Source organism: Chrysemys picta, chromosome 7 (genome assembly GCF_011386835.1).
Source record: "Chrysemys picta bellii isolate R12L10 chromosome 7, ASM1138683v2, whole genome shotgun sequence".
NCBI classification, from domain to species: Eukaryota; Metazoa; Chordata; order Testudines; family Emydidae; genus Chrysemys; species Chrysemys picta.
Window position 1 is genome coordinate 12,979,124 of NC_088797.1, and position 23,019 is coordinate 13,002,142.

General features: G+C 39.6%; 1 protein-coding gene across 6 annotated transcripts in view; it reads left to right on the forward strand.

The window, feature by feature from the left end:
* The window catches only part of CNTN6 (contactin 6), a 221,507-nt gene that overhangs the window by 99,664 nt on the left and 98,824 nt on the right, over positions 1–23,019 (forward strand). For all 6 annotated transcript variants that reach the window (XR_010589022.1, XM_005288540.5, XM_008168082.4 and 3 more), the window contains exon 5: positions 20,663–20,758. Coding sequence is in view for 5 of the 6 variants with exons in the window: in XM_005288540.5 (XP_005288597.1) it covers positions 20,663–20,758 (96 nt within the window). In the remaining variant the exon portion in view is untranslated. The remainder of the gene's footprint in view (positions 1–20,662; positions 20,759–23,019) is intronic.

The window sequence follows — 23,019 nt, forward strand, 5'->3', positions numbered from 1 at the left end:
CGGCTGTCCGACCGATAGATGGCTGGCCCAAACAGGACAACACAAGAATGCTTTCACTTAAAGCTAAACTTTACTAGTCTCAAGCACTTACACACATCCGCAACAGGTTAGTAAAACACCCCCAACCCTTGATAATTACCAAAGCTGAGAGTGGCTCTCGAGTGACACAGCGGCAGGCTTCCGGTGGCCAAATCTTCCGTCTGCCGGTGGGGATTGCAAGATGTATCCAGAGGGAGAGTCCAAAAGAGTCCCCAAACGAGTCCCGAAGAGTGCCCCCCCAAAGGAGTCCCACTATCTCAAGCTTTTCCCCCTTATTTATACATGAGTAATACAATGATATGTCCCTTACAGAAACCTTGTTAAGTAAGCAGATTTAATGATGGAGCAAGAGGTTCCTTCTCATTATTGATTAACCAGGTGTGGGTTTTTCCAGAGCCTGCATCCTTGAGACCTCAATAGACATTCCTGGGGTATATCCTACTCTTTTAAAATGCATGTATCAGCAACTTCAACATAATTCTTATCAGGAAGGACATGAGGTCAAGCTGCCCCTTCCGTGGCACCCCAAAAACCTCCTCCCCTCCTGCCTTGGTCAAGCTGCACGGCCACTTTACAGCCTGCTGACTAGGTTGCTTTTTAACAGTAAGCCACAGTGGTTTTAGGCACTTTACTGGTTTGCCAAAGTCTCCCCGTACACCATCACTAATCAGAAGACGTGATCATGATTTGTATTTAACACAGGTCTATTCCTTTCCCATGTAAAAGTCAAGTGACAGTCAGCAATCCTTATTTTTTACTTGTGAACTCCAATAAACATTCACAATAACTTGAATTCAAGTACAAGATTAATGGGCTTCAAAAGAAAGCAATAGTCTTGGATCAGGTAGTACAGACATATTTGTCCACATTTTTAAAAGCTTCCCCCTTTATTTTAAACAGAGCTCTAGTATTTTGCTTGACGTTTTATGGCCACATTTAGATACCCATTGATTTCAATGGGATTACTCAGAAAGCAAGATGGTACTCTGTGCAAAGGTATCAGAACCTGGACCTTATTATCAGTGTTAGAGAGAACATCTCATGTTCCATTTTCATCCTTCCTACCCTGGGCTGGAGATAAGGTTCAGTGCTCGCACATATGCTCCAAGAATTTTGGATGCAAGAACAGGGATTGGAATAGATGGAAGAAATCTGGATTTCCTAAATGCTCTAACATGGTGTTTGTCTGACTGTTGTATGTGTAGAACAGACAAAATATTCTCTTTGTTAAAGTGACAAATGGAAGAGGAAATAGCTCCTGTAGGACATGATCTTCTGTTTTGTAACGGGGGCGGGGGGGAGGGAACAACCCCAAACCCCAAATCTTTATCAGTATCTAACCATTTTAGGATAAGATATTTAAAAACATTCAGATCCATTTAGTCTTAGCTAGATCATGACAATATCAGATACATGCAGAGCCCTTTTAGACATTTTTTGTATGAGATGCTCAGAAAGCATAAAATCCCGCTTTTCATCTGATTACTTCATCATGTTGTTTACCTTTGACTGCACACAAATTACATGAACATCACAAAGCAATATAGCATGCCTCAAAATGTCATAACCCTTTTCACTTGAACCATATGTTTTGAAACAGAAAATGGAAAAATCAATGCAGTTAAATCAGATCAGATATTCTGAATTTATGAAGTCTCGACATGCATGAATTTCCCTCTAAATGGCTCAGACACTACTAGCTAGGCTGGTAGTGTGCTACTGTACATGTGTTGAGATGCCCATTGTAATTATTATATCATGATTAAAGATGTAGTGGGTGTAGTATCTACTGCCCAGGAGTAAAAGCGTTCTCAGGTAATTTGAACCACTGATTACCAATTAATTACCTACAAACGCTTGCATACTGATCAGCCTGACTTTATCTTCTTGTACTGTATGACACAAAAATCATTGCAATATTTTTTCTCCTTAATGAATAATTGTATGAATTCCATAGTATTGTTTACATTTTATTCATTTTTGCCAAGGTTGAGAATTATGGATATGATTTTCAAAAGCTCCTAAGTAAACTAAGAGTCTAAGACATATCTTCAAAGGGGACTTAGACCCAAATCCTAAAAGGTGTTAGGGAATTAGGAATTAGGCACCTAAATACCTTTGAGAATCTGGCCTTAGATCTTTAAAAACCTAAGCCCCATTAACTTAAGTCACTTTTGAAAATGGGCCTTTGGCTCCTAACTCACTTAGGCACTTTTGAAAAATTTACCCTGTGTCTCATCTTGGATAAGAAGCAGCCCATTACAGCACCACCCTCAGAGCAGCCCAGGGAAGAAGTTGTGACTTCCAGAGATGGAAGCAAACTGCAATTGACCCATATCGGCAACAAATTACTTCCCCAGCAGCACTGACTCTCTATCACTGGCAAGAATCACTGGCCAATGATCGGGGGAAGTGGGACAAAGCCAAGTATTCATTTATTCCCCACCCTTCTCTGGCCATTCCTTATCTTCCTATGGGGTGAAAGGAAGTAATACTGCCAAATTCAGACCAGGAACACCACAGAGAGGAGCAAAAAGGGGCACTTGAATACCCCTTACTCCGCTCTAGGGGCACATAGGACAAGTCACAGTTTTGCCATTTGTTTTACATTGCATTATCATGACACCTAAATGGAATAACACCTAAAACACACATCATTGCTTACAGTTATTCCCATATCATCGGTGGAGAAGCTTGTCTCAACTTGTATGCACATGTAGGACCAGACAGAGAACAGAGGAACATAGGACCAGAAGGAATTTCCTGGGTCATCCAGTCCAGTCCCCTGCTATGACAGGCAAACCCTTTATCTAATTCCATTCATAAACGTATCAAGCTCCATCTTAAAACTGATTAACTTGTTTGCCCCCACTACTCCTATTGGAAGAAGATTTCCAGCCTAATGCATTGCACCTCATTCTGTCACCAAGGCAAGATATGCCCCAATGTGGATTCAACCTCAAAGAGGTCATGCAGTGGCAATGAATTACTGTCTGCCCTCCCTCAGTGTTTCTCCCAAGTGAGGAAAGAGCAACTGACTATGCCAAACTCAGGCAAGACTAAAGTGATGTTGGTAGTAGTAGGGGGGAATGCTTTGAAGATACCCTACTGCTGATTGACAGGTGCCTTCAGGTTGTTAAATGGGTCCACAACCTGAGTTCCTTGTTGGAATCTTCATTATGAGTGGGTACTCAAATAGCTAGCAGCAATAAATGCCTAATCCCACCTGTGACTGGCTAGAATGTGACCAATAGGAATGGGCATAATCTGCTGTATATAGAGTTGTAATATATAAGACTGGAGTTCACAAATGCAACTCCTTATTACGTAGAAACAATTCCCAATTGACTGGAAAAGCTCTGCCTTGTACAAAATGAATCTATCCATCTGTTTATGAGCACAAATCACCAAAGAACCCTCGAGTCTGAAGCCCATCCCCTCCCTCGGCTTCAGAACCCAAGTTGCAACTACAAAGCACTGTCTACACAGCTCTTTTTAGACAGCAAGTTCAAACCCTGCTAGCCCGATTCTTTTGACCCAACATTGTGTAGGCATACCCTGGGAGACCTGCATTCAGTTTCTATTTCTGCCATAGACTTTCTGTGTCACCTTGAGTATGTCACTTCTTCTCCTTGTGCCAAAGTTCCCTGTCTATAAAATGGGGGTAATAGCAATACCATACATCAGAGAGTTGTTGTGGGGAGCATTAAAGATTATGAATTGCTCAGGTAATAGGGACCATATAAGTATTTGTAGGTTATTTTTAGTTAGATATTATTTACTCTTCTGTTATTCCTATAGAAAGGTTTATCCTAAATCAGCCTGTTGTAAGTTGTCCTGGAAAAAGCAATATATGTGATTGAGATATTGTTGGTAACAAAGCATCTATAGGTCCCAGAGCTGTTGGATTCTGATTGATAAAATTTAATATTTTTTGAAGAGTAAAACCAGTCTCTTTATTTGCGGTGTGGGTGAAGTTCCTTTTTATCTATCCGAGTTTCATTGAACACAATATGACTTAGCTTCCAATAAATTATGGAATGCAATATCTACAATGTCCACATGTGCTGTTTTATTTTTGGCTTGGCACAAAAAATAAAAAGATAGATGGAGATTTGGAAAAAAATAAGAAAACCACATAAAATTCTCAGTAATAAATGACTGTTTTCTTTAAACAAAAAGTAATTAAATCAGTTTTTATTACTTATTTATTCTTGTAGCACAGGTAAATCTTGCTTAATATCAGTTTCAAAGACATAAGATAAAGCTCATTTATTTAGTCTTTATATTGTACAATTTATGTTCAAGGAACAGAAAGAGTCTTCATCATAAATACTTTTAATAATAAAAGTGAAAAAGGCCCCAAACTTAGCTATTCAGGCTAAAAGGGATAAATTCTGATCTGAAGAATCACATTGTTTTTACCTCACAGAGCTATAAATAGTCACATCTCAACATCTTGAGTTGAAGTTGAAAACCATAGAACTGGGGTCACATTCATAAGCCGGGTTATGGCCCCTTTGCACTACTCAGGTGAATTCCAGACAATTCAGAGGGATGTCCCTGCTGGTGTTTTGTGCAGCAACTGGACCCTGTAATTCTCCCCACTCCTCTTGGGGTACAGGATGTGTGTGGGAGAGAGAAGGTGGGGGCATGTCAGGGTACACTGGCTCAAGAGCCGTTAAGGCTGCAAAGTTCATCTTTCTAGACAAGCATTTGGATAGGGCAACAATTGGTGGGATGGGGATCTTTGTTATGTTCTGTGTGGAAGGCCCAAGTGTTGTGAGATCTTCTGTTTTTTCTATTGCTTATATTTTATTGGATTATTATTTATAATATTGTGTGAGGGTGCCCAGGGCCAATCAAAATAAATACATAACTGGAGATGAGGGCACTCAGTATTTCACAGCACTTTGCAAGATAGATCTGGCTTATGGTGAACAAAGTCACGAAACTGGTTTTGTGCAGGTTCAGGACTACACATGCTTAGAGCCAATTGTATGATCAGAGTCTGAGTGAACAAACGACTTAGTCATATATAAACGCCTATATGCATACGGAAAAATCAGATCCAAATAGGATAGCGGGTAAATAGAAATAGAAGAGACCTGTTGAAGGTGAGAATTAATGCCTCTGCCATGAGATACAGTTTGCCACAAGGGGCCAAGTCCAGGGCCGGCTCCAGGTACCAGCTTAACAAGCAGGTGCTTGGGGCGGCCAAGGGAGAGGGGCGGCATGTGCGGCAATTTGGGGGCGGCAGGTCCCTCACTCCCTCTAGGAGCGAAGGACCTGCTGCCGAACTGCCGCCGCCGATCACAGCTTTTTTTTCCCCCCCCAATTGCCGCTGCCAGTCGCGATTGCGATCACAGCTTTTTTTTTGCTTGGGGCGGCAGAAATGTTGGAGCCGGCCCTAGCCAAGGCCATCCCTAGTGTAGCTGCATTGAAGTCAACGGAGTTACATTAAGGATTAATTTGGCCCATTTGATTTAGACTGTGGAGAGAAATCTGTTTTTAAGAACTCTCCAATCTGTGGAAAACTCATGTAGCTGTAAAGTGACTCTGTGATGACCGGTGACAAATGGACTCTATGATGACAAGCAAGAAAATGTAAAGAATATAAATATTAAAAATCTATATTTTATTTCCTTTTGTGAGGGTCAATTTCTTGGCTGTGCCTCTGGCCTCCAGATGGAGTTTAGAGTGAAAGCCTCCATCAATACTCACTGCTCAGTACAGTTCACCCTGGCTTGGTTCAGAAGTGAGTTTTAATATTTTATGCTGTTAACACTACAGATGAAAAAAAAGTCAGACGTGGTCCAGCTGAAGGACATCATAGGATACACTTTGCAGTGAGTTTCTTTGTGCACACAGCAAATATAAACTCAGTCAAGGATTTTTCTCTACTTCACTGTTTAATTTAATTATGTTTTTTTGCTGTTCCTCCATTGTGGTGCTTGATATTATCTTGCAAAGGGAGCTTACTTTCTTAATTTATAAGACAGACAAAGTGTTGCTATCCACGTTTTACAAGAGGGGAACTAGAGCACAGAGAGATTGAGGGCCAGATTTTTAAGGTATTTATGCACCTAAAGATGTAGATAGGCACCTATATAGTAAATACCTTAAAATATCTTGTCCTAAGTGACTTGTCCAAAGTCACCCAGAAAGACTGGGATTGAGTCAGGAGTTTAACCCAAATCTTCAACGTCCCAGTCCAGTCCCTTAACTGCAAGGCCAACCTTCCACCAACCGTTACTCTGCTTCTGCTGCAATTTTTAATAAACTGATGATTTCTGACTGATTATAGATTATTAAAAATATCTGTATGTCCCTTAGCCAACCAGAGCAATTTACTCTAAAAGAGGAAGGCAACATAACTGAAAAAGCCAGAGCTTTAAACAGTAGCCTAAACCATCTCAGAAATTACTGAATGCATATTTGCACTCTGCCATTAATGCTTAAATGGGACAGACTGTTTCAGTCAAATACTCCTGAATGATGGTTGTCTAATATTCAGCATAGCTGCCTCTCATTGCAATTCAACTCTCCATCAGAATCTCCAGAGCCAATTTATGCCAATTAGAGGCCTCCTGTGAAGTTATTCAATTGGATAGATCTCTAAAAGGATGAATTTTGGTCACTGACTTTCTTCCCCCATCTGTTCCGAACAGCTCTGCCATGACAACTGGGGATAGAAGAGAGGGTATTCAATCTCAAAGTGAAGGAGAAATAATGTCCTATGCCCAGAACTATTGTGCCTTTGTGAAGGGAGATAGGAGGGAAAAAAGGATGAAGGTTTTCTGTTAAACAGAAGGTAGGGTAGGCCTGGCCTGTGGACTATCCCCAGTGGGACAATGGAACACGAGCAGTAAATATTACATCAGTATTTCAACCTGTGCCTAGTGGAATGGGACACTCAGCATTCTTTGTGGCTGTTAGTTCAGCCATGATCATTGTGTCTCAATAGTGTGCTATGGGCTATTGTCGCAATACAAGATTATATTAATGACAATTTGGAGGCTTACCCAACATATATTTTCAAAGGAGACAGACGAGATTATAGTAAAGAGCAACAAAGAGTCCTGTGGCACCTTGTAGACTAACAGATGTATTGGAGCATAAGCTTTCGTGGGTGAATACCCACTTTGTCAGATGCGTCTTCGTTGTTTTTTACAGATCCAGACTAACACGGCTACCCCTATGATTATAGTAAAGAGAGGCTCTTTAAATGTTTACTGGAAAATATAAGGATTTAAATCAGGAAGTGAATAATGCTAAGCAGCTTTCAGCTGCCTTAATTAGAGATAGCATTGCTCTTAATCTTAAGAATGAATTTATGGAAAATCAATTAGAAAGTAAAATTGAAGATTAGATAGTGTTAAAAGAAGAAAGAGATCAATAGCATCAACACTATTATCAGGATATAGGAAGCATTAGAGAACTTGCTTGATAAGTTCACTTTTGACAGTTAAAAAAGTATTTTGTGACTCTATGAGGCTTCTGAGCAACATGTGATCACTATGCACCACCATGGTGATATTTGTAGAAAATGAGGGTGCTTACCAAAGTAACTACTTTTATGAATACATGGCCCTTACAGATCCACATTAAAGGCTCAAATGCCCTGCAATGTGAAGGTGGAACACACTCCTCTCCTCCCCAATGTTTTTCTAACAGATTCCACTGCTTGGTGGCAGGCAATCTGATTTCACAGTAGGAGCCTGTGGTGGCAATGCCATGAGGGAAATCATTTATCATATCGTCTTCTGTTCATGACTAGGTCATGTCACAAGGATTAAAAAATGCCATATATATTTATAATATGGGTTGTCAACCTTTTAATTGCAATGTACTGCCCTCTCATTTGAGGGGTCATGAACAGGTCCACAGTCAGTTGTGAACCTCCCTCTCTTTATGTCTAGATGGAAAGTGAGTCCTTTTGTAAAATGGGCTTGCAGTATGAAAAAGGTCAAAACCCACTGATTTAGATCACTGAGCATAACAACTCCTGAAACCAACAAATCAAACCGACATTCAAAGATAACATTAATATGCTTACAATGGAGGTTTCTAAAATAAGTGTTCAAACATAAACTGTGGGTTACCATTGATAAAACTGACTTTTTTCCCTCCCACCCTGACTATTAACATACTCTGAGGTTACCTGATCTTCTGTTGTTGTTTTGGTTTGTTTTTTGTTTATCATAATATCTGTTTTCCATGATGTTGAAACAGAGTTGTTTTCTGTAGAAGAAAATTTTAAGGACTCTGATCTTCAATTTTTTTTTTTTAGGTATCTTCAAGATTTTAAATAATTGATCTTGATTTAATTGACTCATTTTCTGATATTCAAATGCAGTTCATATAGATTTATAGATAAATTATACCAGGACTTTTATTTCCCTAGTGCTGATTTTTTTTTCCATCAAGACCATCGGACTAGACATACATTACAAGCAATGGTACCAATAATATAGTATTATATACATTGCTGTATTACTTGTTTCTATTTAAACAAATTAGCCATATGAAGCAGTTAGTGACGAACACTTATCCAGTCTCTTCTATTACTAGTTAATTGAGACAAAGAGCGACTATCTTTTTTATTGGATCAACTTCTGTTGGTCTTCCATCTCTCTCATATCTTGACACCAACATGGCTATAACAACACTGCAGACAGCAATAATTAATTGAGGACTTTTGTTGAAATCTCACTCAACTGTCTTTTTTTAGATGAGTTTTCCTCATGCTATTTAAAGTGAGAACACTAGATTTTTTTTGTGAGCCACATCCTGCTTGCTTTACTCAAGCTAGTAGACCTATTGATGTCAAGGACATTTCCCACATGCCCAAAATAAGGTGGCTCCAGTGCAACACGTGTAACTCTCTATTTTAGATTTTCTTTAAAATAGTTATACATAAAAGTTTTCAAATGTACAGCAATGATGACAAGAAACACATTGATATTTTATACATGAATTAGCAACTCGTTGTGGCATTGTAGAACCAATCTGCACTAGGGATTGCTCAAAGCTACAAAAAGAACAGGAGTACTTGTGGCACCTTAGGCTGGGTCTACACTACCCGCCTGAATCGGCGGGTAGAAATCGACCTCTCGGGGATCGATTTATCGCGTCCCATCGGGACGCGACAATCGATCCCCGAATCGACGCTCTTACTCCACCAGCGGAGGTGGGAGTAAGCGCCGTCGACGGGAAGCCGCAGAGGTCGATTTTGCCGCCGTCCTCACAGCGGGGTAAGTCGGCTGTGATACGTCGAATTCAGCTACGCTATTCGCGTAGCTGAATTTGCGTATCTTAAATCGACCCCCCCCCTGTAGTGTAGATGTAGCCTTCGAGACTAACAAATTTATTAGAGCATAAGCTTTCGTGGGCTACAACCCACTTCTTCGGATGCGGTGCCACAAGTACTCCTGTTCTTTTTGAGGATACAGACTAACACGGCTGCTACCCTGAAACCTGTCAAAGCTACAGTGTCCACATGGGAACTGGAAGCATTGTACCTCTGGGTGGCACAATGCCTTCTGGAGCACTCTGAGAAAGCATCCCGGTGCCCTGCACTCTTGTGGATGCGTATCTGAGCCAATCAGAATCTGACCCTAACTATTTTTGTAGCCATGCTGAAATCAATGAACCTTCTTACATGAGGGAAGATGATGACTAAGAAATAGCAACAAAGGTAGGCATGAGTATAAGGTCCCAGTCCTGCAAAGCTTTGATCATGTGAGTAGCCTCATCGTTTGCACTGGAGCTAACTCATGTGAATAAAAACCATTGAAGTGTGAATGATGGTTCCCATCTTCGACAATATAGCAGGGAACTCCAAAACTAAAATCATGAACTGCTACAGCTTAAGCTAAGGATCCAGGTTCTTTAGATGGATGCAGTAATAGAGACTCATATCCTCTGTGCATCAGGCACAAAGGGAGATTTGTACCATATACTATAACAGAAGTGAGTTATATGAGTAATTTGCACTGCAGAAAAAAAAAATAGGTAACAAATAACCAGTCTCTAATCACAGATGGTAGAATTGCTTATTGCAAATTTTAACAATGAGCTTTTTCTGAAAACTGCTGAGTTCACAATTTTTGGTCACATTTCCCTGTGAGGAAAATTGCATTGTGATACATCATGTCATGATCTATCATACGCTCTAAAGCAAAGAAGAAACCGGAGCCCAACGTGGTGTATCACAAATTAGCACATCTCCACAGAAATGTGAGAAAGTCTATTGATTTTTCCTCAGCAGGATTTCTAACTTGTGAAGTGCTCTTACTTTTAATGACTTAGCATTCATTGTATTATTCAATAATGGCCTATAATTATATCAGTAATATTTGGGATTATATAATGAGAAAACGTTTATGGAAAAAAAATCAAAAATTCAAGAAAGCATGAAATTGCATTAATTCAGATGAACTGTTAGTAATTATGCAAGGTGATACATTTGCTTTAATTGTCTGTAACAATCATATATTAAAAATATTGTCTGTAACAATCATATATTAAAATGCTCTTATTTCCTTGTTTGCTCGTTAGTAGTACAGGGCTGTTAGGTTAATAGCGTTTTATTTTCTCTAATTATAACAAACAAGATTTTTTTTCTTCTACTAAGCTATTGGCAATAAAGCAACATCATTTATCACCAGATCACCAAATCTCATACACCAAATCAGTGTTGTTTTATCATCTTCATATAAATACACCAAGAGTATCCCTTGCATGGAATCCTTAACATACTGTTGCATCAGATCAACTTTGCTGCATGACCTGAGTCAGTTGCCTAAACAGTGGTGTAAGTGACAATGACTCTAACTAATGGACACCCAAAAAGAACATGGTGTCCTGGATGGTGTAATGGAAAGTTCAGTGGACTACTGCACATATTGTGCAGTCTGAAAGTCAGGAAACATGCATAAGTTGGAAATACATGCGGGCCTTTTCTGGTGCAGTGGTAAGATTGGTTTCTAAGCACTGCCTTTCTGAAACAGTGTCCTGCACTAGAAAGTTGGTTCAAGGATCCACAGAAAGGCCAGATCTACATTCCTCTCTAAATGCCAAATACATTGTTTGTCCAGTATGAAAGAGGTAATTTTTTCTCAGTGAAAGAAATAATTGCAAAAGTCCTGTCCTCTATTGCTAGGCTTAAATGTGAGATCAACAGTGTTGTATAAAATAAAACACTTTCTGAACCTTGGCCCATTTTTAGAATTCATAACTAAACAATTTTGGGAACTTGTGAAATATTTGGATCAATGTTTTCTTTATGAGTTGGTCCTCTTATCTTGAAAAAAAGAATATGATGATTCCCCCCCCCCTCTCCCCGCCCTCCCCCCCCCCATAGTTCTACTTTCTTACTTCGTGTTTCTGGCCAGGATTGCAACAAGAAATCATGGAACGCCATGATAAACGCTATCCTCATAATGTTCCCAGCTATAACTGGGAGCAGAAGTGATGGAAATGTCAAAAAACATTGTGAAACAACCACTTCCTGTGATATTTTTAACCCAAATTTACCAACTCAGGGGGCCTAGATATTTCTGATAGTTTTTTTTTTCTTTTTTAATAAGCATCCCAACTGAACCCAAACTATGAACATTCTGAGGCTCAGCTGTCTCAACTTAAATCATGCAATTCCTATTGATAGTATAACATCGACAGACCCTGGTTGTCGTCAGGCAGGATCAAACCTGGACTCTCTGAAGCTTACCTCTTCTGCACGAGCTACAAGCCACATGAGTCAAGGTTAAGGTTATAGCAGACTCTAGATCAGTGGTTCTCAACCTGTGGCCCAATCAACACACAGCTGTGGCTCATGTGACATCCTTGAGCCATACAGGTAGTATTGGATGCGTTCCACATAACACATTACAGGCTACATATGCGACCCACAGTGGTAAACAGGTTGAGAACCACTGCTCTAGATGGTCTATGTGCTACTAGAGCGGGCCAGAGTCCCTCACCAACGAGGCATGGGTTACAATAGCACTATTTATCACTCACTTGGCCTGAGCATCATACACTGAATTTAATGTATTGCAAAGTGTGTGTCAGTACTTCATTGGCCTTGATGCCTGTTCTGCTCCTACTTCACAGAATACACAGTTTTATTATTTTCTGCACATTGCCCTCACCATGGTATCAGAACACCACATATCTGTAAGCAAGCATGGCAGATTCTGGTATATTTATCTCTATTCAAGGCACCTAAGAGCACTTTAAGAACAGGGAATTAGTTATTAATAGTGTGTTGGCCATATCAGTTGCCAAAACCCACTAAAGAATATGCTCTGCCCCATATTTAAAAAAAAGAGAGAAATCAGCTGTATGATGTGGGCTAAAAATGGAGGTGGGAAATAGGGGTGTTTGTGGGATTCAGAGTAAGACTAGATGGAGGGGGTTTTATCTAGAACAAACATTTGGATTCAGATCAGGGGATAGACAATCAGCTAACAGCCAGACCAGTTCATGTTTTACTTGAACTGGTTCACCCTTCCCTACCTACCAGCTTCTGTCTGAAAGGTGAGGATTCTGCCATCTCTGTCTCTGGCATTTTAAAATGCATGTAAAAGAATGGATTAACACTCCACCACCCTGAAGAATGATGTCTGATTAAGTTGCAGATTGGGAAGTGTCCCAACTACCCTTATGTAATTTGTATAGCTTTGACCTTACCATACATAGATGATATTAAATTATTTCCTACTCCTGATGGGATTTTGATACCCACTGTACACAAATGCATCATCTCCCCACATCCAGTCTCACCCACTGCATTGTGACATGTTAGGATGCACTGTTGTGTGACTTAAAAGAAATTACCCCATCACTTTATTTTAAAAGACGTTTACATTAAATAAATATCAAGCATCCTGTAGATAAAAATAAAAATAGTTATAAACTCCTGGTCCAATTAGCATTCATGGTAGTGGTTGGCATTAAACACTTTAAGAAAAAAGACTTTGGGAAATAGTCTCCTTTCAGTGATTGATCATCAGTCCTTTTAATGCAGTAGCATGAGCACATTGAGCAGGAAATGTTTGTGTATATTACATTAGTACATTTTGCCAGATATCATCATTCATCACCTTAACTAAACACTTCACTGATCACTATGGATTTGCTTATCTCCTGCTAACTGCAGTGCAGTACTTAGCAAAACTGCTCTGGTGTTCACTCTCCTCTAAAATACTATTCATTTTACCTTCTCCTTTTACTTGTAATTGAATATCCAAATGTAAGAATCACAGGCCATATCCTCAGCTGGTGTAAATCAGTATAATTCTGCTGACTTTGACCGAGCTATAACAATTATACAAACTTCCTTCCCATATTTACACCCCATGCAAATCTGGAAACTCCACTACCTCAAATTTTTCAACCTATATCAGAAATGGTCCTGTCAGCTGCTAATTTGGTTTCCACTGGGTAACATATGTTTTTCCTGCTCTAAGCATATATCTCTCTTGCTGAGGTCTGCAAATGTTCCCTACTGAAGATGATGACTTGCTGCCACACACAGCTGAGTCCATATATTTCCACACTTCACTGTGAAGAATCACTTATTCACCTGAGTGTTTTCTTTGTCTACAGGACCTCATTATTACATTTGACTGATTAATTGTGCCATACCAATAGTAATCTGCCAGCACACACAGTTCTGAAAGGGGGATTATTTTTTTGACTTGCAGCTCATAGTACAATGCAGTTTGTGGCAACTCATTATTCACAAAGGGAGAGAAATGCAGGCAAAGAATGGAAGGCATTATAGAGAAATAGGTAATAACTTATTTATAGATTTCTGCAGAAAGTCTATAGTTAGCAAAATATACCATCTGTTACATATCCACACTATTCCTAAGTGCATATTAGCAATCTAAATACATGCCAAACACCTGATCTTTGCTATCTTATTTAATACTGTTCGTGACAGGCAACATTATGTTTTATTAGGTTATGTCATGTTATGTTATAAAGTTATGCTAGGTAACACAATAACAAAGAAGGCAGTGTGGTTCTGCTGCTGTTACTGTAAATGTTCATGTTGAGTCAGATTTTCAAAGGAGTTCAACACCAAACAGCTTACCTTTAGTCACTTATATCAGTGGGCAGACTTTCAAAACAGTTCAACTCTAGAGCTGATTGGAAAATTGGGTGGTTGAGGAGGGAGGTATCCTCAGAAAAAAATGACAAAAACTAAAATACATTTGTTTTTACATGGAAAAACTAAAAAAACAAAAACTTTTGGCCAAAAATTGAACATATTCAGCCAAAATGTTGGATTAGGAAACACAGCTGTGCTGCCTCATGGGAGTTGTGGTTCAGGTGCCTCATGCCGCCATTCTTTTCCATGGGCTGGGTTCCCTGGCTAGACTATACCTCCCAGTCTCCTGCTGTCACAGTGCATCATGGGAGTCCCTGGCTGCTATGCATCATAGGAGGTGTAGACTGGTTGAGGAAACTGGCCCATAGAGAAGAATGAGGCACCTGCGCTACAAATCCCATGAGGCATTTATCAATATTTCCCCCCCCTCATTTTCCAGGGATTCTAGGGATTTTTATGAAAATTTGGTATTTTCTGTAGAGAGCAGGGCTGGGTTTTTTTTTTCTTTTTTAAAAAAGGGTCATTTAACCAATTTTCCATTAGAAAACAGTTTAAGCAGAATTTTTTTTTGACTAATTCTATTAAGCACTCACTAAGTGTCCACTGGTTTTAATGGGAGGTGCTGAGCACCTCTACATGATCTGGCCACTTCCTTTAGGTAACCAAATGGAAATTCAATTCGTTTGAAAACCTGTCCCCAACTGTGGTGAGTGCTGCACACTTTGGCCAATAATGTCAGTGAAATAGGCAAGATTCCTGCACAGGGATTTTGGCACATCACTTGTAGATCGGGTACAGAAGACAATTTCTTACCACATCAAAATTAGTCCTACTAATTGGGAAACAAAGGAGTTTCTGGGACTTAAAAAAAAAAATCACTGTTGCACTATTGATATTTTAATCAGTGGTGGAGTCTGTGATTTTAAATGAAAAACAAGGGGAAATCAATTTCTTAAGGAAAGGTAGAGGGTGGATGCAAGACAGATTACTGTAGCCCCACCAGACGAAAGTTTCTCCTTACAATCTCCTGCTTTCTAGCAAATGAATCAATTTCCAGGGTCACAGGCGCCGACTTTTCAAAGTGCCAGGGGGGAGGGGTGCTTGACCACTGGCCTCGCCTGAGGCCCCACCCCACACCTTCCCCCAAGGCCCCACCAACGCCCTGCCTCTTCTCGTCCTGCTCGACCCACACCCCGCCTCTTCCTGCCTCCGGTTTCACCCCGCCCTGCCCCGCCTTTTCCTGTCCAGTTCCACCCTCGCTCCTCTCCCCTCCCCCCACCCCGAGGCTCCTGAACGCTGCGAAACAGCTGATTGCAGTGTGTGGGAGGCGTGAGGAGGGAGGGGGAGGTGCTGATCCGTGGGACCCGCCAGTGGGTGGGAGGTGCTGGGGTGGGGGGAAGCCGATAGGGGGGCTGCCAGTGGGCGTTCAGCACCAACCATTTTTTCCCCATGGGCCTTATGTCCAGAGTGATGTGTAATATTACTGGCAGAGATCTAAGGACAGCAGTGCAAACTTGGTTAATTTTGCATCTTTGTGAAAACATTTTTCACAGTATTGCTCTCCTCACCCTCCCGCCCCCCCACCAAGCTTCTTTTACCAGCAGAATCTTGTTCTTAGCAAAAATGTGAATCTACGATTTACAGTACTGGAAGGGGATTGGAAGCCATTGACTAAACTATGTACATTTTTCAGGGTGTTTTGTTTTATTTTATTCTGTTTTATGAAAAAAATAAAGCCTTGTCTTCTCTTTGCTACAGTAGCAAAAGGGAGGAAAGAATGTGCTCAGGAGAGGGATTTCTGCTGGTTTTTATTACTAATGCATAAACCTCAAAAGGTTTGGTTTATTTCATCCCTGAGGTAATCTGACAGTTTGAAACTTTGTAGTTGTAGCTGTGTTGGTTCCATAATATTAGCGAGACAAGGCAGGTGAGATAATATCTTTTATTGGACCAACTTCTGTTGGTGAGAGACACAAACTCTCAAGACACACACAGCTCTTCTTCAGGCCTGGGAAAGGAACTCTCAGTGACCTGGGAGATGGAACAGTTTGTTTAACATAAGTAGTTAGCACATATGCTATTCAAGGTAGAGTGGCCCACTAACACTTCTGCAGCCATAGGACAAAAAGGGGGATTAGTGGGTTACAGATTGTTCTAATAAGCCATAAATCCAGTGTCTCTGTTCAGTCCATGTTTTTTACTGTCTAGCAGAGTTAAGCTCCCAGGCTTGTCTTTTGAAAATGTTGTGCAGGTTTGAAACTTTGTGAGGGTTTCTGATCCTTCTTTTATTGAAGACAATGAGAGGTTTTTTTCCCCCACAGTGTAATCGGGTCTCTTCTCCTAAACCATAAACTCTGAAATTTGGAATATTCAGGCCTAAATGATCTCCAGATGTTATGGGTGACATTTAAAGTCTGTGGCATTGTTCTTATGAGGTTCTATCCAATCCTCACAAAAGCACTTCCTAGAGGTGTTTACACACACTAGCTTTTCACAGCAGCCTTCACATACCATCACCAATATCTTCATAGCAGTTTTGGGAAAGACCTTATGCGACTTGATTTTTTGCTATGTTCTAATAAGCACACAGTACTCTATGAGGCACTTATGCCTATATCAACCAAGTCACCACTAAGGCCTATGCACTTGTGTTCTTTCATGCCATTGCCTGACTTTGGGTCCAGGTATAAGTGGGTGCTATGCACCTACTAATCTCCCTTCCCAAGAAGATGGGTAGTGAATTGATAAGGACCTGTAGCAAATTGTTGACACCTTGGAGAAAAGGGAACAGGCATAATCCAATGACTCTATTATTACTTCCTTAATTTATATTGTATTAACTTTTCAGAACAAGTAGACATGTTTATAAAAGGATTAAAAGACTGGGTGTTTAGATATTACACCAAATAAATAAAACTATAAGAATCTGTTAAGTTTGAGTGAGGCATTCAGAATCATGCCATTCTTGGTTTCCTTTCTGTTTGTGGTAGTGAATACAACATACTATATGCTCCTTTCTTTTTTGTCTTTTTCCCCCATAGAATACTTAGACTCCAACCCAGAAAACTAGCAGGCAGGAAATTAAAGGGACGTCATATATCTTAAAAATGTTTTTCCAATGCATTAACAGATACCTTCAATTGTCACCATAACAGAGTGTAGAAAGTGTCATGAGGTGTTGCAGCTCCCTAATTCAATTCATCCACCTCTGAATAGACAATATCTGCACAGGAGACCAATATACAAGAAGAGGGAGAGGAGGAAAAAAATAAAGTCAGTTGTGTAAGGTTCATCTAAAGGGAGCGATTTCAGGTATTGATAAGCAAGAGCTGAGCCTGTCCAGGTAGTGACTACTACTGTTTTGAGTAGATGAGGCTGGGGTTGTTTTTTTTGTTTTGTTTTGTTGTTTTTTGTTTTTATTATTGTTTATTAAATTCTCTGCCTCCTGGCTCAGGAAGTTACCCAGTTGTTGAAAATATGGGGAGAATAGTGTTTGTTTGTGGAAATTGTGAACAGATACAATCCTGAAACTGAATCTGAACAAAATTGTCACTATTTTTACCACTTTGAAAAAGTTAGTTTGGTGCAGGATTGACCACCCTGGAGGCAGAATTCTTCTATCTATTGACTAGGTGCAACACAAGCAAAGGGATCATTCTCATCTAAGCCTTGCCAACATACCTACATCTACCAATGTGCCTCCATCTTGGCCTGGAAGGACCTTCTGTAGGGATGAGATATGATTTCAGTGTCCCTGACCCCTTTAATCCTGAGCCTCCTTTGTGTCATTTCCAGAATTCAGGACCCCTAATCATTTGGAACCCTTGTCACTCTCCTCCCCTCATTTAAGCTAAGGGACTGTAAACTTTAATGCCTCAGCTGATCAAACTGCTGTTGAACCACATGAAGAAAAAAGTATTCTTTGAGAAAGCAAGGTCTCAAACAGAACTTTCTAGATAAAAAACAGCACTTTGAATCTCCCACCCAAATCAGCCAACAGTGAGTACAGATTGAAAAACACAAATACAATACGTTCCTTAGGGGAAACACTGGAAGAGCCCCAAGTTGCAAAGTTGTGTAATAAATGGTAAGCACTCCTCCATTTCTTCTGGTTGTCCACTAGGTATTACCTCATTCTTATCTGCACCAGCTTGGTCTCATCCTTAACCTCATAATTAGATGTTAGGCAAGACGCTTGACAGCAGGTGTGATTGAAGAGACTGACATATAGAACTAGAGGGTATTGCATATTGATGACATCATAGTTTATAAATTCTAGCTAGCTATATAATGATCCCCTACACACACTGGGAACTATCCAATCCTGTGGAATCACCAATGTGAGAGCCCAAAGAGAAGTTGAACAATTGGTCACTATTACCTTCTACATCTTCTCAAAAAGAAAAGAACAGAGCCATTTAAATGTGACTCCACTTCCTCATTTTAAGGTCCACAAACGTGTCAAAGAACTCCAAAGGGTTAGTGCTATCACAAGCAGCTGACAAATACAAAAGAAACAGCACAGATATGTGATCTTCTTTGCCTGCTGACCACCACCATCAGCATCGTCTCCATGTTATAGCACTGCTTAAAGCCAAAGTGGCTATGGTAAAACCTGAGAACGCCATTAGATTCTCGACCAATTCCACCAGAGCCTTCTTGATTATCCTTCTCAGCAAAAGAAAGGTAAAAAAAAGATACGAAGATATCTTTAAGAGACTGTCATTGTCTGGGAAGGCTCTTATAATCATCTCTTTCAAAGAAAATTGTATGTCTCCCCCAGAGACAGCTCATGGAAAACATTTCCAACAATATCGCCAGCAACTTTCTGATGCCTTCACTAGCCAAGAAGGACATGGATTCAATCTGCAGATCATAACAGAAAACTTCCCTATCATCACCAGCATACTAGCAAGTGACATTGGCAAAAATTGAAAACAAAGGTGACTGCAGGAGCAGACAGCCTGGGCCAAATCTGAGCTAATTTAGCCACAAAATAATCTGATTATTTCTCACAGTGAGAAACAGTTGACTCTGTCACTGGATACAAATGACCTGAATTAACCCTGACATTTAACAGCTCCATTAACAAAGTCCTCTGACACATCTATCTCCCTGTGCAGTTCTAAAAAAAATAAAATTGAAAAAAAAAAAAAAGGTTTAGCTCATAGGGGAAAAAAGCAAACACAGTTATTATTTACCTGATTTCTTGTAGATTATAAATTTGATTTGCATGACACTATCTACAGGTCTAAATTTCCATGCCTAACTGGACCTAAAGGTACTTTTCAGAGTGTGAACATAAAACCCTTGTGGTAAGAAAAATAAAGCAAACAATATGTGAAATTATATGGGATAGACAGCTCTAGGAAGGAGATGATATATCCTGTTATATTTTATTAAAACACAGTTTGAATGAAAAAAAAAATAGCATTTGATACAGCCCCTGCCATAAGGCACTCTGACATGAAAGTAATGAATCTCAGCATTTTAAATGAGAGCTTTTGGAACAAAAAGAAAACCATTGGCTTCGGTGGAGTTTTTTGGAAGATACATCTGCTATGTTATCTTTTGTCATTAGAGTCACATTATTAACGGGGAACCACACTGAGAAACCTATTATCCGCACTTTTTTAATAAGCAATGAAACAGAAGGGTAGATTCTTTTCTTGATGTATATTTATAGCTACAGTTAAAAGAAACTGACAATTAGCCATAGAAATTACACTTAGGGGTAGGTTATACTACCATAATGAATCTCCTAGTGTCCATTTATTTGTCTCCTGTAAAGCTCTTCATTTGCTCTTATAGGTCCAAATGCAAAGCCCATTGATATTAACAGAGAGATTACCACTGACTTCGGTGGGGTTTGGATCAGGACTATACTGATCAGATTCCTTTAAAAAAGGTCTGCCTGCATTTCAGGCATTTCAGTACAGATTCTCCTATACGTACTAAAGTAAATGCTAAAGTTACTGTCCACCTAATAATTAAATGAAAAAACATTATTAGAAAAAATAGGCTTTTTCTCTATTGATATGAAAGACTTGTAAATTTGAATTATACCAAAAAAAAAGGCCAAGACAAGCTTATTTTTTGTGTTCAGTATCCAAAAGTGGTGCTATGGATCATCAAATAATGCTGAATGAGCTTGCAAAGGGGAATATAACGTATTACAAAATGACGGGAGTTGGGAAGTAACTTCCCTATGAACAGGTTATTCTATAATCACGCACCTCAAGGATTTTAGCACCTCCACCTGAAGCACCTGGTACTGGACAATCTCAGAAACAGGGTACTAGATTAGGGAGACCACTGGTCTCCCATGAGCATGCATGCAGATAGACGTTTTATTATAGTATTGCAATAAAAGGCCTGGCTCGTTTAATTTCAATTAGATTTTTTGTCAGAGTAAGGATTGCAAAGTTGGACCCATAATTTGCATCTAAATAAATCTGACAGTTAATATTTGTTTTTTGTTTTCTTTTGTTCAAGATCTTGGAAATTTTGAAACCAAAACAAGAAGCACCGTCTCAGTCAGAGAAGGACAAGGAGTGGTTTTGCTTTGTGGTCCTCCACCACACTATGGAGGTATTATATGACGTTCTGAATTGTGCAGTTGATGTTGATTTATACAGATACTGTCATGTCCAGCAAAAGGTAGCCAGCAGCTCACAAGGTGATGGACAGTAGAATATTGTGAGATGGACTGAACAAATTGTTTCAGAGCATTGCATTCCTAAAAAGAGAATGAAATGGCAAGTATATTTACTACTTTACTATAAAATCATCAGATATGAGTAAGTATTCTTCAGATTCAAACCACTAAAGCTGTGATCTTAAATGGGTTTCTTACAATGTGTTGATTTTCAGCTTTAAGACCCCTAAATTGGACTACTTGTGGCAATATAGTTAAGCAAGTGCATAAGTGTTTGCAGGATTGTGGCCTAAATTTATACTTAGGTGAGTACTAGAACTGTGTAAACCTTCCTGTATTAACTAAGAACCACTGAAAATCTTCACTCCAATATCAAACTGTACTCAAACCTTTTAGAGTTTCAGAAAAATATGGACAACTTTTACCTCTATTACTTTTCATTTTCATGTTCTTCTACATTTTGAATTTCAGCCTGAATTACAAGTTCCAAAAACATCTGGAAAAGTGTTATCAATACAACGCAGTGTGTTAATCAAAAGAGTGATAAAAATTGTTTTCTTAACAGAGAGTAAGATCTTCCAATAACAGTGGAGCAGAAATATACACAGTATACTTCAGAATAATCTGTGGTAGCATCTTAAGAAAGGGATTTGTCTAAATTGGTCAAAGTATATTATAAAGATTTCATTGTATTTCCAGATCCACCAGGAGCAAAAATTAATGGAAGCCCTGTTTCATGAGATTGTCAGTCCAATTTCAAAGATCAAAGAAATTCAGATAGATGATAGTTCTTTTTTATACGGTCATAAAAGAGCCCAATTTTTTCTTTATTATTATTCATCTTGCAACCCCATGCAGAATCAAAGCTCCATTGTACTAGCCACTGTATACACATGATGTAAATATGATCCCTGTGCTAAAGAACCAAGTACATGCAGATCGGTTATTCATTACCTGGTAATGACTGTTTGGGTTAGAGCAAATATTCCCTCATCAGTATTCAACACCTCTTCATCAATAGAAAGAAAGTGGGAACTCTAAAAATAGGGATCAAATTAACGGATATACTACTCCATATCACTAATTTTGACCACATGCACTATGACACCTTGAGAGCCATGTGAAACATTTGTTGAGAAACTAAACATGCTTTCTGAGACCGAAGAGCTTCTGTGCAAAACGCTTCGTCAGTGAGTATTTAGTTGAAGTTAGGGATGGCAGTGTTTTCAGTTAAGTGTTTAGCGTTTCAAGCCGGGTTGTTTGGGTATCAATACACGAATGAAGTCACACGACATTTCTTCAAGCTTCTTGATTGGCTGAGCTCTATTCTGTGTGCTTGAAAGGATCAACAGAAGCTATTTTCTCTTGTTTCCTCAAGCTTGTGTGAGAGGAAGCAAGAAGATATACTGGAGTAGGAGCAGATATGAGGTTTACTAAAGCCACTAGCTTGGGATGCTTGGTCACCAGCGATACTCTCCAAAAAGACAACCGTAGCTGGGGAACGGGGGAAATCAGGAGAAGGGTCTATTGGATGGCCTACTAAGGAGCAAGAAAATAGAGTATTGTTGCACTGATATTTTGGTTTAAGTACGCGGGAGTGATGTACGGCACACTCCTATATAGTTTCCATTCAGTAATGCTAGAGTTTGTATTTCTCCTCTCCCCATCTCGCCTTGTAATGCTAGTATTATTTCAGAGGGTAAAAGAGATGGGGAAAGTAGGAAAGTTGAAAATATTTTGTATCCCTCTATGAAGTGAATCCACAGGCAACACTACCTCACTTCATCCCATGTCAGTTCCTCCATTTTCTATGTGTAGTAACTGAATGGTAGCCTGCAGTAAGAACTCCATTATATATGAAAATCACTTTGGGTGGTATAAGAGGGTCTCCATTTGTCCTTGTAGTCCCCATTATTTTGGTTTCATAATTTATACATACAATCTGACATGGAAACTCACTTTATTCTCTGAAACATCTCTGATTCTCTACTGAGGTAAAACTCAGCTTACCTGTGTGTGTGTATGATGCTGTGACTGTTTGTGTACAGTACATAACACACAGTAAAACTTTGACTAAACATCATAAAGAATGGGGGAGGAGTCTTCTGGGGAATTGCTTGAGAACATAAGAACATAAGAATGGCCATACTGGGTCAGACCAAAGGTCCATCCAGCCCGGTATCCTGTCTACCGA